Source organism: Leptodactylus fuscus, chromosome 3, assembly GCF_031893055.1.
Source record: "Leptodactylus fuscus isolate aLepFus1 chromosome 3, aLepFus1.hap2, whole genome shotgun sequence".
NCBI lineage: Eukaryota > Metazoa > Chordata > Amphibia > Anura > Leptodactylidae > Leptodactylus > Leptodactylus fuscus.
Genome location: NC_134267.1, coordinates 123,379,334 through 123,396,602, shown reverse-complemented (window position 1 = coordinate 123,396,602; position 17,269 = coordinate 123,379,334). Strand labels below are relative to the sequence as shown.

The following is a 17,269-nucleotide window of genomic DNA, read 5'->3' as shown; positions in this document are numbered from 1 at the left end:
CACTATTGGGGTTAATACTGTGTGCAGGGGCCACTATTGGGGTTAATACTGTGTGCAAGGGACACTATTGGGGTTAATACTGTGTGCAGGGGCCAATATTGGGGTTAATACTGTGTGCAGGGGACACTATTGGGGTTAATACTGTGTGCAGGGGACACTATTGGGGTTAATACTGTGTGCAGGGGACACTATTGGGGTTAATAGTGTGTGCAAGGGACACTATTGGGGTTAATACTGTGTGCAGGGGCAAGTAAGGGACATAATAGAGTGCGGAGGAGGGGGTCGGTCGAGGTCTTCGGCGTCAGTTGGCATGGGGGGGGGCCCATGTCAAAAGTTCGCCACAGGGCCCCGCCATTCCTAGTTACGCCACTGCGCAACAGCTTTGTATCCTATTCAACACGCAGATGAAGTCGCGGGCAGAGGCTAGTATGAACATAAATCTATCATAGGTTCACAGGGAAATTGCTAGAAATTGGGCCAATTTCAATGGAAAGAAGGGCAGAATAACTATGATGTACAGATTAGCAAACCACCATTTAGAAAAAAAAATAAGGATATCAGGTAATACCACAAACAATTTCAACATTTTAAATCATTACATGGATAAAATACACCAGTTAAAAACAAATTATTTTTAGGGTGAAGTTACCTCTTCTGTTATACATATTGTACAGTATAGAGAGCGTTCACAACAATTTTTTTGGCTGGACACAAAGTCCTGTAGGTCTGACTGTGTCCGGCAAAAAAAAAAAACGGTTTCCCTGTGGAGAGGCTGCATACGGACACCGGCGGTTTGCTTTTAAAACCCATTCATATGAATGGGCTTAAAATTGACTGTCGGGAAGCCGTTACCAGTCTAGGTCAGAAACACGGCGGAATGACAAAGGGTGCACAGGGGCGCAAGTGTGAATGTCCCCATACTCTGAAGAACCTTTAAAACTTACAACATAAAGTTCGACCTTTTTACAAATCACATTGGCACTAATGTTTGGTAATATGAAATCATCACAAGCATCACACTGCAGGGTAGGAAAAACAGTTAAGTACTGTCATTTTCTTCCATTAAAGACCCAATTTTGTGGTGCAGGCTTTTAATTGTATAGTCATCCCAGCCATATTGTCATGCTTGGTAGGGATGCTCTCATGGACATGGCTGCCAAAAACTTAATTGATGCCTTATTTATTGTAAAAAACTTAGATTACTTGCAGTCAAGGGTATAGCGTGCTGCATAAGGATAGACAATATAACATGTCGTGTGGCAGTGCTCCATAATAATGTGGTTTATAACTCGTAACAAATTACAATGTACTTCTCCCTTATTCTGTAATGTCAGTGAAAGTGGCCTATTTATTTCTATGAAATGAATACTTATTTGTTAGTCCTTATTTACCATTTTTGCTGTATTGTAGCCATGTCTGGTTGGGTAAGAGACCAACTGTAAAAACAGACTACAGGCAGGAACTTAAGAAATATCCACTTGATCAATACTTTATCTCAATATTGCCAGATAACGTTACGTACATTTGTGTAAACGATATTACAAGCTGCTCTTTTATAAGTCATATCAGTAGGCCTTTATCAATCTTTTTAGAAAGCAGAAATGAAGGCTTATAGTTCATGGAGAACCTACATAGAGCCAGAATGTAAAAGCAATCTTTGTACTAGATCAGCTGCATAGACATCTTCCGGATTCTGAAGACAGACATTTATGCTGATACATTGCTAAGTTCCGGAATATTGCCAGAGGGGGTATAACTCAAGTTTCCTAAGTAATTATTTCATGGATTTTGTCCTTCTTGCTGCGTTCTGACAACAGAATTCCTGGTGTCTGACAGGAAATTAAAAGGGCCAATGTTGTTTTCCATACTTAGTCATACATCTAGTGTGGAAATAGAGGATGCTTCAGGAAGAATGGGAGAATGTAGATAACCCAGCATGAAGAATAGAATACCAAATGACTTACCTTTATATTCCGCTAAGAGAATAAAGAAAGAGATACATACAGGCAAATTCACGAAAATTACCTAAAAGAAATGTAGCATTTGTTGGCCAAAGCAACCAATCACAACACCGCTTTTATTTCCTATAGTGTCGTTTACATTAAAGATGTGCTGAGCTTGGTTGCTTATAGAAAGCAAAGATTGGGCAGTTAGCCTAGGGTTACACAGAGATTTGGTCATGACTCATGTTGCAGAGTTGCTCTTTCTTCATTGCATCTACTATGTGGATATATTGCAACTCACAAACCACTATAACTTTTTTTGTCAACTGTAATTTTTATTGAAAGATTTTTGAACATACTTAAACAATCACATGTAAAAAGATTAGATTCGCACTCCTGTATTCCTTAAAATTTCATCTTTATTCCATTTCTTTTAAAAGTTCATCTTCTTACAAATATAAAGTGTGCAAAAACTCCCCAAAATGACTTAAAAAATCATCACTAGCCCAGGGCTACGACTAAGGGGCGAGTACGCCCAGAAACGCGTCAGCTAGAGCTAGTGATGATTTTTTAAGTCACTTTGGGGAGTTTTTGCACACTTTATATTTGTAAGAAGATGAACTTTTAACCCCTTCCCGCCGATGGCATTTTTTGATTTTCGTTTTTTGTTTTTGACTCCCCTCCTTCTAAACCCCATAACTTTTTTATTTCTCCGCTCCCAGAGTCATATGAGGTCTTAATTTTTGCGGGACAATTTTTTCTTCATGATGCCACCATTAATTATTCTATATAATGTACTGGGAAGCAGGAAAAAAATTCAGAATGGGGTGGATTTGAAGAAAAAATGCATTTCTGCGACTTTCTTACGGGCTTTGGTTTTACGGCGTTCACTGTGCAGCCAAAATGACATGTCCCCTATATTCTGTGTTTCGGTACGGTTCCAGGGATACCAAATTTATATGGTTTTATTTACATTTTGACCCCTAAAAAAAATTCCAAAACGGTGTTAAAAAAATTTTTTTCTAAAAGTCGCCATATTCCGACGGCCGTAACTTTTTTATACGTGCGTGTACGGGGATGTATAGGGCGTCTTTTTTTGTGGGGCCGGGTGTACTTTTTAGTTCTACCATTTTCGGGAAATGTTATTGCTTTGATCACTTTTTATTCAAATTTTTATCAGAATTAAAACAGTGAAAAAACGGCGGTTTAGCACTTTTGACTATTTTTCCTGCTACGGCGTTCACTGTACAGGAAAAATATTTTTATAGATTTGTAGAGCGGGCGATTTCGGACGTGGGGATACCTAACATGTATATGTTTCACAGTTTTTAACTACTTTTATATTTGTTCTAGGGAAAGGGGGGTGATTTGAACTTTTAATACTTTTTATATTTTTTTTTATTTTTTTTTTATTTTTTTTTTGCATTTATTAGACCGCCTAGGGGTGTTGAACCCCAGGGGGTCTGATCACTAATGCAATGCATTACAATGCTAATGCATTGCAATGCATTGCAAAAAATCATCATCTCTTTTGCAGGCTGTATACACCAGCCTGCAAAAGAGAGAATTTGCAGACCGGCTGGGAGCCTTTAACAAGGCTCCCGGCTGTCATGGCAACGGGGGGTCGGCCCTGGAGCATGCTCCAGGAGCCGGCGATCCCTGCCAAAATGGCGGCGCCCATGCGCCGCCGGGAAAATGGCGCCTCCGGCGCCTTTGACAGCAGCGCCGGAGGGGTTAATGCCTCCGATCGGTCCGGGGACCAATCGGAGGCATTAGAGCAGTGATGGCGAACCTTTTAGAGACCGAGTGCCCAAACTGCAACCCAAAACCCACAAAATTTTCGCGGAGTGCCAACACGACAATATAGACTTAATACTATGCGGATCCACAATTGCGGACAGTTACTGACCAAAAATTACAGTCATGTGGGGCTTTACAGAGCTTTCAATAATACAAACAACGTTGTACTGAAATGTAAAGGTCTCGGCATTTGGTACTTTGAACAATTAATTTTCACTATTTACATCGCACAGGATCTGTTTTATAGTTACCGTGTAATATTCTTACATCCTGTACTAATATCACGTCTGCTATAAAACAGATACTGTGTGATATAAATAGTGAGGGGACCCCAGACAGTATTATATGCTCTGCAGTGGGCCCACCACACAATATTATATTCTCCACAGTACCACAGTAGCCCCCCAGTGTTATATGCTCCGCAGTAGGTGTCCCCCCCCCCCACAGGATTATATGCTCCACAGTGGCATCCACACACAGTATTGTGTGCTTATAAATAGCCCCCCCCCCCAGTATTATATGCTCTTTAGTACACCCCCCAGTATTATAAGCCACCCCAGTATTATAAGCCCCCTCAGTATTATACACTCCCCCCAGTATTATACACTCCCCCCAGTATTATACACCCCACCCAGTATTATAAGCCCCCCAGTATTATACACTCCCCCCAGTATTATAAGCCCCCTCAGTATTATACACTCCCCCCAGTATTATACACTCCCCCCAGTATTATACACCCCACCCAGTATTATAAGCCCCCCCAGTATTATACACTCCCCCCCAGTATCATACACCCCACCAAGTATTATAAGCGCTCCCCCCAACATCATATACACAGTGAGCCACTCTCATACTCACTCCTGAAGAGCCGCCGGCATCCACCTTCTTGTCACTGGCGGCGCTGATGACGTCATCGCGCCCGCGTCGGGGCAGAGGTCAAACTCTGCAGCCAGTGTAGGCCGCGGTCGCGCGATCCGCGGCCTACCCTGACAGCTTTCAGCTGTATGTGCATTTGCACATACAACTGAAGGCAGTGATCGCTCATCAACGGGGAATCCTGTACCGGATTCCCTGTTGGTGAGCGATCCGGGCGACCGCACGCGTGCCAGCATGGAGGGCTCTGCGTGCCCTCTCTGGCACGCGTGCCATAGGTTCGCCATCACTGCATTAGAGCCAGTTGTCTACTGCTTAAAGCAGTAGACACCCGGCGGCTATGACGGCCGCCCGGCTTCCGGGCGGTCGCCATAGTTACAGACCCGACACGCGCCGTACTATTACGGCGCATGTCGGGAAGGGGTTAAAAGAATTGAATAAAGATGAAATTTTTAAGGAATACAGGAGTGCGGACGTAATCTTTTTACATGTGATTGGACTTACTGTGCTCCAGGAGTCCGGAGCCATTTGGCCGTGCACCCAGTGGATTATACTTATAAACCAACAGAAGCGGTGAGCTACAATCTTTCCTTATAATCTTTGAAATTATACATAAAACAACAATACAAATGTCAAAAAATAAGGCACACGTTTAACAGTGGAAGAAAAAAAACAGTATAACCGATCATAATATATACAGAAAGAAAAGACAGGGGGAAGACACACCACAAAGGGAAGGAAGAACAAAAGAGAGGAAGGATTAGAGGCATTCAGAGCACAGTAAGCATCCCAGGATGACCATACCGCCTGGAATCCATCAAGGGTGTGGCTTAAAGAAGCCGTCAAAAATGCTACGCACGTCTTTTAGGCGAGCTACTAAGTCGGGGCTGGTGGGGGGGCAAGGTACGCTTTCAGTGCAAGGCAATGAGGGTTTGGGCTGCCGTACACAGATACAAGAACAATTTAGATGAGTGCTTGCCCAAATGAGGGGGGAGGGGGGAGATTGAGCAGGTAGGTGAGAGAGTCCAATGGAACCCTTCGAATGAAGAGGGCCTCCATGAGAGACTGCACCTCTCGCCAAAAGGGGCAAAAGCCCGGACAATCCCAAAATATGGCACAAGGTACCCATCCCTGCCCCACAATGCCAGCAAAAGGGTGGAATGCTGGGATTAAGAGAATGAAGGCAGGGGTGAGGTACCAGTGCATTAATAATTTGTATTGAGTCTCTCGGAAGGTAACGCATGTAGAGGACTTGGCCGCACGAGACCAGATGACCTGCCATTGGTTAGGTGAGATTACCTTATTCAACGCCCTAGACCATCGGTCCATGTACCAATGAGAGGGAGGGCCACTTGTTCCTGAAGAAGCAAGAAGCCTATAAATACCTGAGATTAAACCAGTTGTAAAGGTGCCCTCCTTACAGACCTTTTCAAAGACCGTGGGCAAGGAGACCTTCAGGGAGCCGAACTGGGAGACCATAAAGTGAGCAATCTGCCTATAATGTAGCCAAACAGAGTTAGGCAAGTGTAATACAGATGTAAATCAAAGGACCTGAGCTTCAAAGACAAGGGATCAATCAGATCTGCAATATGAAAAAGACCCAATTTGCTCCATGGGCGAACCATTCCTGTTTTGAGTCCCTCCAGGAGGAGAGGATTATAGAGAAAGGAAACCATGGACGAGCAGACAGCCGCCATAGGAAAAAGTTTCGAGCAGGTAACCCAAATAGACCGCGTGAAGCGAATAGGGGAGTGGGACTGGGAGTGGAGGGGGAGAATGGGACCACAACAAGGCATTAGGATGAACAGGAGCCATCCAGAGTTTCTCAATCTCTGCCCATTTCGTGAATGCCCAGGACGCAGCCCAAAATGGAATACAACGTAGGTGGGAGGCCCAGTAGTAGTGTAAGAGATGGGGGACCGCTAGCCCCCCCAAGTACCTTATTTACCATTACCAGCATGATAAACCACAGTTCAATAGAAACTTCTCTTCAATACTGTCATGTTGCCAAGAAGGAACAGTAAACTTGGGATTCACATGGTGCATAGGAGTGATTGATCGGGGAGACTTCTCTCTTTGTCTGTATAATTCCATCACTATTTTGTAACTATCCTATAGTTTGTATCAGTAGGGAATGACATGACCCTAATGATCCAATATGTACCACCCATTTTCTGGGAAGACCCCTCTAACCTGCTAATCATTTCCACCTGGTCAACCTATACCACTTCTGCCATAAACTATAGATGTAGTAGAGATGGTTACAGTACATTTATAATCAGTTGCACAAGGTGATGTAGAGAAGACTGGGCTACAAGTGCAGTTGATAAAAGTCAATTTCCATGGTCAGACTGGCTCACTAAAATACAAGAGGATCTTCTGGTGGACCCAGGATCTGACTCCATTTACTGATGTGGGACTTCTCACTTGTATACAGTGGATTCACAAAGAGTCCATAATGATATGATCTGTGTAAATAATGTTAAGTATATAATTTAGAATGCAAAATTCTAAATCACTGTAATACGGTGATAGGAAAAATCATGGAGGTAAGATATATATTCACCCAGGTTTCTTTCATATGTCTACTAGGAATATGGTGTCAGTACTGGAAAACTCAAATTCCTAGTTCATTTCTGGTATTAGTACCAGGGTGCTGGTTATTGGCTGCACCTGCAGCTTTTTCACTAAAAGGTACCTACAGAAGGGCTAAGAAAAGCTCAGAGTGGAACAAGATTTTGATGGAGTCTAGTATGGCATTCAGTATTGGATGTGCCCTGAAGCTGTAAAGTTTGGACTTCTGTATTCTGCCTGTGAGTGACAATTTATCACTGCCGTGTGTCCAGTGTCTGGTAGATCGGCACTTGGTATAGACAGGAACATCTATGTTAGTTAGAGATCAGCCGGGCAGGTTTTGTTTTCATTATTGTTGAAGAAGGCTGTTCTTTTTTTGTTAGCCCTGGACTATAAAAATAAACAAAGACACCCTGTTTGCAATCTACCAGCTTTGTCACTGTCTCTGTTTGTTGTGAACCCGCTTTGCCTACCTCTACTGACGGTAACCCTCCACAGACATCTACATGTTTTGTAGGCCTTCAGAATAGCTTCCAGGCCATAGGCACACCAGTCCACCAGCGTCAGTACCACTTTAAGTCTTTTTATATACTTTATACAAAGACAATAATAATAGGGTTTTAAAAGCTGTATAGGCCAAATGTTAGATATTTTAACCATTTTTGGAAACCTCATACTTGTGAGAAGTGAAGGTCTCTTGCACACATCTATAGTGGTTTTGCCGTCCGCAAATACTGATCTGCAATCTGTAAAAAACATGTCCACATGTCATCCGCAATCATGGATCCACAATAATCCCCTACATGATCCTATACACTTGCCTGTGCAACAAATGAGGGGAAATATGGGACATTCTTCATAATTTGTAGTCCTTGTATGCGGCACAGACACATGACCACAAAATCTACAGCCGTGTAGACCCATAGAAATGAATTGGTCTGTACTTTTATCCCCAATTGTGGATAAAAACTACAGCTGTGTATATGAGGACTTACAGTGTTCCTCACACATGCATAAAGTCAATAACCTTTCATCGCTAGGTTTTTAATTAAAAAAATATAAAAATACTTCTTTGATTTGGTCCTTTGTTATTCTGAGTCATGACTTTGGCTTTATTTTCTGCTTTCATATTATATTTTTATTTATTATCAGAAGCATTCATGACTATAAAACATCATGAGAAAAATAGGTCAGAATATGTGGTGAATGACCTCATATTACATTAGATAATCCATTTCTGTGTGTTCACAAAACACTATCCTTAGGAAAACTCTCAGATTTGTGGTATTTCGACATTGGCCACATGAATCACTGAGACTTTTTCCTAAAGTCTTAGTCACAGCTTATTTTACTGACTACACTGGGAATAATAAATATCTGTTATACGTATATTAAAGGGGCTCGATCATTGGGAAAAGTCATTTTTATCTAAGCACATCCTTGCATAGCCTTTAGAAAGGCTATTCCACACATACCTTTTGTATGTAAATCGCCTCAGTAGCTTTTGAATGAGCCTGTTTTTTTCATATGCTAATGAGCCTTCAGCGTGCACAGGAAGTCTCATTGAGCTCTGTCTGCTGTATGTACATCACAGCCTGCTGCTGCTGACTCATCTCACTGCTCTCACTCACACATAGCAGAGAATAGCAGAGAGGAGAGAGTGCTCAGTCAGACTTCAGGGTGCTCGCAGGAGGCTAATTAGCATATGAATAAAAGCGGGCTCATTCAAAAACTACTGAGGGGGCTTGCATACAAAAGGTATGTGTGGAATAGCCTTTCTAAAGGCTATACAAGTATGGGCTTTGCTAAAAATGACTTTTCGCAATGATATAGCTCCTTTAATAAGTTACTGCTGTACTGTGATGGGCAGGGTGTGGTAAGAGATTGAAACACAGGAAAAAGTACATATAGGCTGGCAAATACAGAATTTTACTCAAATTCTGAGATGGTTTATCAGCACTCAGTCATTCTCTACAGCTAAGCTATCAGGTTGCTATTTAGCACAGGGTTCTGTACAAACAGCAATGACAATCTCACAGTAAGTGAAGATAATAGCTCTCTGCTACCTCAACACTCTCTGGCAATCTCAATACAGTGTGTGTCATGTCTAATTGGACCCAGACTCTAGCTGTGTACACACTCTTCCACAGTCTAACTAGGCATCCATTCATTACAAACTTCTCATAGCCCTGGAACCCTATTCCTTGGCTCAAAGTTTTACACTCTTCAGGATGTACCATGGAACCAGCTTTGTTTTCTTAGCTGCTTCTTAATCTTCTAGTATCTAGAGTGATTTACTTTAATCTCCACACATGACACATTTTCTCTTGCTTCTCTGCTGTCTCTCCTACTCAGTGCTTCTACACTTCTTTTCCGCTGTGTTCTAGCAGGTGACATGACCCCTACCCCTAGCAGAGTTGTGCTCATCTGGGCTATGTTCATGTTCTTAGACATAAATTTCCTTGGTTTCCTGTTGCAAGTTCTTATATACAGTAACTCAGGTAAAAGTGACACCTGGTATCAACAATGAGCTCTAAAAGCAAATCATAATCATTAACGTCTTCATCACATCCATAACATGACATCATATCATGCATTATCGCATGCGTTAGTAAAAATTAGATGTTTAAGTCCTGCCCCAGGAACACTCCCAGACAGAGGGATATCCCACTTTTTGTCAGAGTTTTTGTAAGTTCCATCCATTTTGGGCTGGGACATAATCATATTTGACAGGATTGTTTTCTGAAAATTCATGGCAATTCCAGAAAAGTTTGGCACAGTTTGCAACTATGTGATCACCTCCTCACAATCCAATGTTTCACCATTGTTCTAGGAAATGGCTTGGGCTGCCCATTGTTGTTTTCATTTTATGTACAATCCTGTGCAGCACAGAGGAGCATGAACAAGGTGTATTCAGTTGCTTTAGATCATTTCAGTTGGTCAGATGGTGTGGGCGGTAAAGAGCTGTTTGTAATGTAACACTGTGTGGGGGGGTCACATGGTGGACAGCACTGTATTAAATGTGTTACGGTGTTCATCGTATCTATAAATTGCTAAATATTTTGATACAGATAATCTTAAAAATTGTATTTAAAAACTGTCCTCCTAGAGGGAGGTCTCCTCACAGAAACTGGTCAGTATACATAGCCAGAACCATACCCTTCACCAAATCCTGCACGCTTGAAAAAGTCTTACTTACCCTATTATAATGTTAAAACATACTTAATATTTTAGCACATTCATTCAAGTTGGTGTACTTCTAATAATGAATGAGAAGCAGCAGTTACAGAACTTGGCGACAGCAGCTACAATAACTTTAGCCTAATAAAAAACATTTGCAAGCATTTAATGGCTTGTTAGAGGTGACTGTGGCTGTGCATGAGAAAATAACTTAGACTTCCAGGAATACAAAGCCATAAAATCACAGTGATCCTACTCTTATTCTATTGGGCTGTGGATATTATGTGGAGAAGCAGCTTCACGGGGCTTTTCTGGACATCCATACTTTGAATATCACATAAAGGATATATACAACAATTCCCTAATGTACACCTAAAAGCTGAATGCAAATAACTTATTTGGAAGAGCAGATAGAATGCATGAGGAAATCAAATTCCCCACTGCGGTTCTGTGATGTTTATTGTGGCTGTATTCTGTTAACAGAGAGGTAAGAGCGGTTTTTGTGGAACATTAGAATAGCCAAGTTGTAAAGTAATTCTCCTTATTAATCCTGTAAATGAAATTATATTTCCCCAAATTCTCTAATGTGAACTTTCCCTTTAAAAGGTGTATTCAACGTCAGTGAACTTACACCAATATAGTATAGAATTCCAAAGCAGTATTTTTCTATTGTACAACCTTATAAGAACATTTGCCAATTAAAGCGTTATCTTAATGACTACAGACAGAAAAAAAAGTTTGGGATTTATCTATTAAGGAATCTAAGTTAAAGATAATGGGGGGATTTATTAAGACTGGCATTCTGTTCGCCAGCCTGTGTACCTAGCCATATGACTAATTATTATTATTACTATTATTTCTGCGCTTTTCATCATGTATTAGAAGACTAAAGTAAAACAATGAATTTTTATTTCTATCTGTTCCTTAGAGACCCTTATTTACTGTAATGTGCATTCAGTACTTCATAGGTTCACAAATCCTTTTTCCATTACAAAACCTCTACTTTATTACCCACAGAAGTTGTGGTTTCTGTGCGTTTTTGTAGACATACTCAATTCTGGGCAAGCAAATGCAGCTTAGACGTTTTGGAATAACAACAGAAACGTTGATGTCAATCTTAAGCAAGGCCCTGACTGGAAGCAGAACATTTCTGTACGATACAAATTAAGACATGTATAAAAATAGCTGTGCAGACAAAAGCAATGCAAAAATATGGTTGGTACTCATAGAATATTTAGACCATGCCAACCATTCTTCATCTACTGAAACACTGTGCTTTGTTTATGGCTGCACAGCTAGAGGATAATTGGCACCGCTACTGGCAGAGTTATGAGCATTTCTGCTAAACCACATGACTCTGTTAGATATATATATAGTGGAATTTGATTGGCAAATTCTTATATTTAATTCCAATAAGAATGAGGCAAAAAAAATTGACCATACCATATAATTTGGGTACTGAGTTTTAATTATATAAAAACTAAAGAAATATTATCAAACTTTAGGGACTGGAATAGATGGACAAGATACATGCATAGAAAGTACAAAATACCAAGAAGTAAGTTGCATACATAAGTGAGACAATATACCCAGAAATATATATAGAAAAATATACTGAATCTTTATTAGCACATTAAGTACATCAGTGCCGGGGGCAGTATATGCAGGGAACTAAATGTAGTTCTATCGTACAACATTTTGGCAGCTTGAGCGTCATACTTACCTCTAATGAAACTGAATGTAATTGATCAGTAGAAATGTGTTACATAATTTAGACAGTTCGTTTGTAACTGTGTGTGTTATAATAGACAGAGGAACGCTGATGTTGATATTCCATAGTCTGATCAGGTGGTTTAGATACGTTCACTTGGCTATACCTCAGTCTTATCGAGTGGAATAAGACAATTTATGCTCTCATATCTGTCAACCACTACATTTTGATGGGTATAGGTGCACTAATAGACTGAACTGGGGGCTGAAATATTGTGACCGATATGCAAATCAGTTAAATACACCCCTAAACCTTGGGTTACTGACTGTAGTGGGTCTGGTAATTTGCAACCCAACAGTAAGGTATTAGCCCTATATTATTGTTCTTGTTATTGGGGCAGCCATGCATGACTTGATATATGAGGCATGATATGATATAAAGACATAATGAGTCTTTATTCCATATATATAGAGTCCCACCTTATTAAAGATAATGTTGTTGGGACACAGTGCTTATCTGAGGATACTAAAGACTTATGTTACTCAATTTACATCCATGTCGATATTATTCTCTTGCCAGCCCCTTGGAATTAACCCTACTAGGGCCTTGTTATTAACAAATATCCTTTACTATGAGTCAGTGGACCTTATTATTTTAATCACATTAAAACTGATATTTTATTATTGGGCTCTAACATACCTTGCATCCCTCTATATAGGTGTTTTGTGATTTTCAGATCTTAGTTATCTGAACTCACAATGTACATTTTTCCCCATTAGTATGTCTTTTTGGAATATGGGATGGAAATCCATGCAAACACGCGGAGAACATACAAACTCCTTACAGATGTTTGGTTTTTTTTGCCCTTGGCGGCATTTGAACACCAGCGCTGCAGGGCTGCAGTGCTAACCACTGAGCCACTGTGTGGCCCCCTGTTGATGGCAGATTTCTTGTCAGGTGAAATCAACCTAGAAAAATGGCTTATTGATACTAAAGAGACCTTCTCTGAAGGAGATTTGCCAGTACAAATTCATGCATTGGGTATTTCAGCAGCATTTCGTCAATTAACTAAAAAAATTGTTTGATACCAGCACACAGATCCTAAAAGAGCAAATACACTAAATAAAAAATAGTTCTGAATACAAACGGAAGGAACTGGCACTGCAACAGACCATTGAAAAATTTGGTGCACATACAAAAAAGAGAAAACACTACCAGTACCAAAGTCTACTCTGATTGCGGGTACTGTGTGGCTCAACCCAGGTACAGGATGGCAGCCGCAAGCCTTCTGAAGGCCTCCAGGCCCACAGTAGTAATATTAATATTGAGGCTGGTCCATTCCACATCACTGCAGCAGTTTCTGGTGCCAGAACAGTTGATCTGTGTGGTGCCTAGGTGTCAGACCCCCATATATGAGATACTGATGGCCTAACCTATGGATAAATCATCAGTATGAAACATGCCCTAGAGACTAGAAAACCCATTTGACAGTAATGCTTTGCTTCCACTATACATATGATGCCTACCTGATTGTCCGTTCCTACATCCAGCATCACAGGAAGACACTCTTGAGGCTTTACTCCTCCACATGCTGTGTATAGTGCCAGTTTACCAACAGGAATGCCCATGCCATAACTTCCAAGGTCTCCAAGACCGAGGATTCTCTCTCCATCTGTTACTACAACAGCCTGTAATACACAAAACACGGGTTACAGTGTGCACTATGTATTGAGCATATATTTTTGATTTCATGCCTAAAGGTAGACTGTCAGGTATAAAATTCTTCATCAATCTTGGGACTGCACTTAAAATGTGCTTATATGCTACATTTCTTGACATTGGAAAAAAAAACACTGTGGTGGCATAATGTAGCTTGAGTCATAAAAAAAAAAATACTTCCCAGGAAAGTGACAAAGATGGCTCTATATAAATAAAACTTATTATTATTATTATTATTATTATTATTATTATTAATAATAATAATAAAAGTTCTAAAAAGTCACACACTTTTGCTTAAAAACCCAATAAATCTCCCCCTCTGAATTCAGTCCAATAAAAACTTTATTTTCTAAAGCTACATTTTTCACTAGGGAAAAACACTGTATCCTCAGTATTTCCTCACTGTATCCTATATCTTCTGTCTAGGTTTCTAGTTCTCGCTTCATAAAAACAACCTTCTCCAACTTTTGCGCTAAAACTCAACCATCATTTTCCCATCTTACTGCTATTGAGACATCTTATTCCTTCTCAGAATTATCTTTACAAGCGTTGGTTGGTCCTAAACAATAATGTCCTTTCCTTAGGATGGTTGCCTTTTATAGTTCTACCAAAAGTAGCACTGTTTTATCCATGTGCTATGTCTGGTATAGCTCCTTAGCCTCGTTTGATATATTGTACTGAGTGGCCCTAACATGCACAGCATATGGACAAGATCAGTCTGGTAAACCAAAGGAAGATTTTAGCACTCCACCCTGCACTAAGGACCCTTCGTTCTTACAATCGGTAGACTTCCAGTAGCTGACCGCACAGATCACACATTAATGGCTTGTCCAGGGAACACGCTGTCATTCTTTGGCTCACACAACCCTTTTGTAGATAAGAAACCATTCCTTATGTCAATTCATAATTAAAGGAGACATTTGGAAGGAAAGATTCAATTTCTGTACTAATGTCAAAACTCAAATTCTAGTACAACACTGCACATTTCTACTAGCTGACATAAGGAAAAATCTTCTATTGCTCTTCAATGTGCAATTGGTAACTGAGAGCAAAGCAGAGTTCCTCTTAGATAATGTCAATTAATGACATAGTATTACCACAATGTCCTTACATGACCTATTCAATGTGGTAAGAATTTCTGACCAGTCGCAGTGAAATAAAACTTAGCATACATTACCTTAATTACATTTTCAGGCCATGATTTCATTAGTGTGGATATATGGCCACGGTCATGAATGGTAATGAAGAGGCCTCTGTAGAGAAAAACACGTATAAGTATCATGCAGGAAAAGTCTATATTTGACAAGTAAAAGTCTGATGAATACATTAACCAGTGAGATCATCTATCCAAAAATAGTTTTCCTTCCAGTGCTAAAGATATCACATGACATATCTGTGCAAAGACAACACTGTTTTGAAGAACAATATAGTCCTATGTGGATATTACGATTTATACTCCAGATAGAAGTGACAGAAAATTGGAGCAATGTATAAGCAGTTAGTAAAGACACAGAATACTCTTTTTCCATGAGTTAAGATCAAGTAACTGAGATGAATATATATTTATTATACAGATGTAGCAGAGTGGAGTTTTGTCATTTGGTGCTACTTATTGTGATATCAAGATGTGTATTCTATAACTGGAAGCAATCTCATGTGAAAATATGCAGCTACAGCTTATATGGGGAATACAAGTATCAACAGCAGACATGTCATCAGAGCGGACCTCTTTAAAGGGAATGCATCAATAGGTTTACTTTATTTACTAAAACCAGATAGTGAAATATATCACTTTGTTCTAATCAGTTTATTTTCTGACTTTATTCTTCTGCCCTATTAACCGCGTTTACTGATAAGACTTACATCATAGTAATGGCTGTAGGCAACAAATAGTCTGAAACTGACTCACTGAGGTCTATTGGAGAGCTTTCTAGACATTCTCTATGCAGGGAGAGGGAGAAGAAAAGCTGGGTCAGTAGTATTATCTATACGTAATGTGTTATCTTCTATATCATCCTGTTTGTCTTGTCTGTGATGTAAATGAAGTGACTTCTGCAATAAAGCCCCTACAGAATCGGCAAGTGTCTATTATTAGGCTCATTGGCTCCTGTGAAAATTGCAGGATTTAGGCCTAAATATAGATAGTCAGATGGAAAATTTAAAACAATTCTTGAAAAATATGTTTAACATAAAAAATAGGTCATTTGTTGGTGACACAGTCCCTTTAACCCCTTCTTGCTCATGACAATTTTCGTTTCTGACTCCCATGCTCCCAAATCCCATAAGCTTTTTATTTTTCTGTTCACAGAGTATATAAAAGTTTAATGTTTGAGGGACAAATTGTTCGTCATTGTTCTGTACAATATACTGGGAAGCTGGAAAAAAACTCAGAATGGGGTGAAATTGGTCAAAAAGTGCATTAGTGCGACATTCTGATTGGCTTTGATTGATGAAATGACATGTCATCTGTATTCTATGTTTTGGTAGGATTCCAGGGATACCAAATTTATATAGCTTTATTCACATTTTAACCCCTTAATGAAAATCCAAAACATTGCAAACAAAAAATGTTTCTTAAAGTCGCCGTGTTCAGACACCCATAACTTTTTTATATTTCTGTGCATAGGGCATCTCTTTTTGTGGGGCCAGGTATACTTTCTAGTTATACCATTTTGGGGATTGTCTATTGTTTTGATCACTTTTTGTTCAAATTTTTATCAGAAGTGAAACAGTGAAAAAAACTGCAATTCAGAACGTCAATTTTTTTTTTCCTGCTGCGGTGTTTACCACACAGGAAAAATATTTTTATAAGTTTGTAGTCTGGGCATTTTCAGACACCAGGATACCTAATGTGTGTGTGTAATTTTTAAGTTTTATATGTATTCTAGAGAAAGGAAGGGTGATTTGAATTTTTAATTGTTTATTTTTTTATGTTTTTTTTTTTTTTAATACTTTTTTTTAAAAATTGTACTTAGTAGACTCCCATGGGTCTTGAACCCCAGTGGGTATGATCACTAAAGCAATGCAATATAATAATAATGCATAGGGCAACCTGTCAGACAAATCATTGCCAGACAAGCCTGGAAGCTTTAACAGGCTCCCGGCTGCCATGGCAATGGATTTTTTCTGGCCACTGCCGATCCACCCCAAAATGCTTTCACTGGGCACTGATTGTGGGCATTAGCGTCAGGTCTCTGCTGTAAAATATAGCAGAGACCCGGCGACTGAGACGGCCACTTGGCTCCTGAGCAACCGCCATATTTAAATACCTGATATCCACCATATTATTATGGCAGATGTTAGGAAGGGGTTAAAGAGACCTTGTGACTGTAACATTTTTCACTTTATGTACATTTGATACTATAGAAACCTCAAGGAGGTGAAACATTCCACCAAAGAATGAAGATGACATGGTTCAAAGTTCACAAAGAAAGATACATTTCTCCATTATAAATAAATGACCTAAAAA

General features: G+C 39.8%; 1 protein-coding gene across 1 annotated transcript in view; it reads right to left on the bottom strand.

Annotated features, from left to right (window-relative positions):
• Positions 1-17,269, bottom strand: part of ME1 (malic enzyme 1) — a 193,499-nt gene that overhangs the window by 93,934 nt on the left and 82,296 nt on the right. The window contains exons 4-5 of the mRNA XM_075268253.1: positions 14,978-15,053; positions 13,608-13,769 (exon numbers count right to left, since the gene is read on the bottom strand). Coding sequence (XP_075124354.1) covers positions 13,608-13,769; positions 14,978-15,053 — 238 coding nt within the window. The remainder of the gene's footprint in view (positions 1-13,607; positions 13,770-14,977; positions 15,054-17,269) is intronic.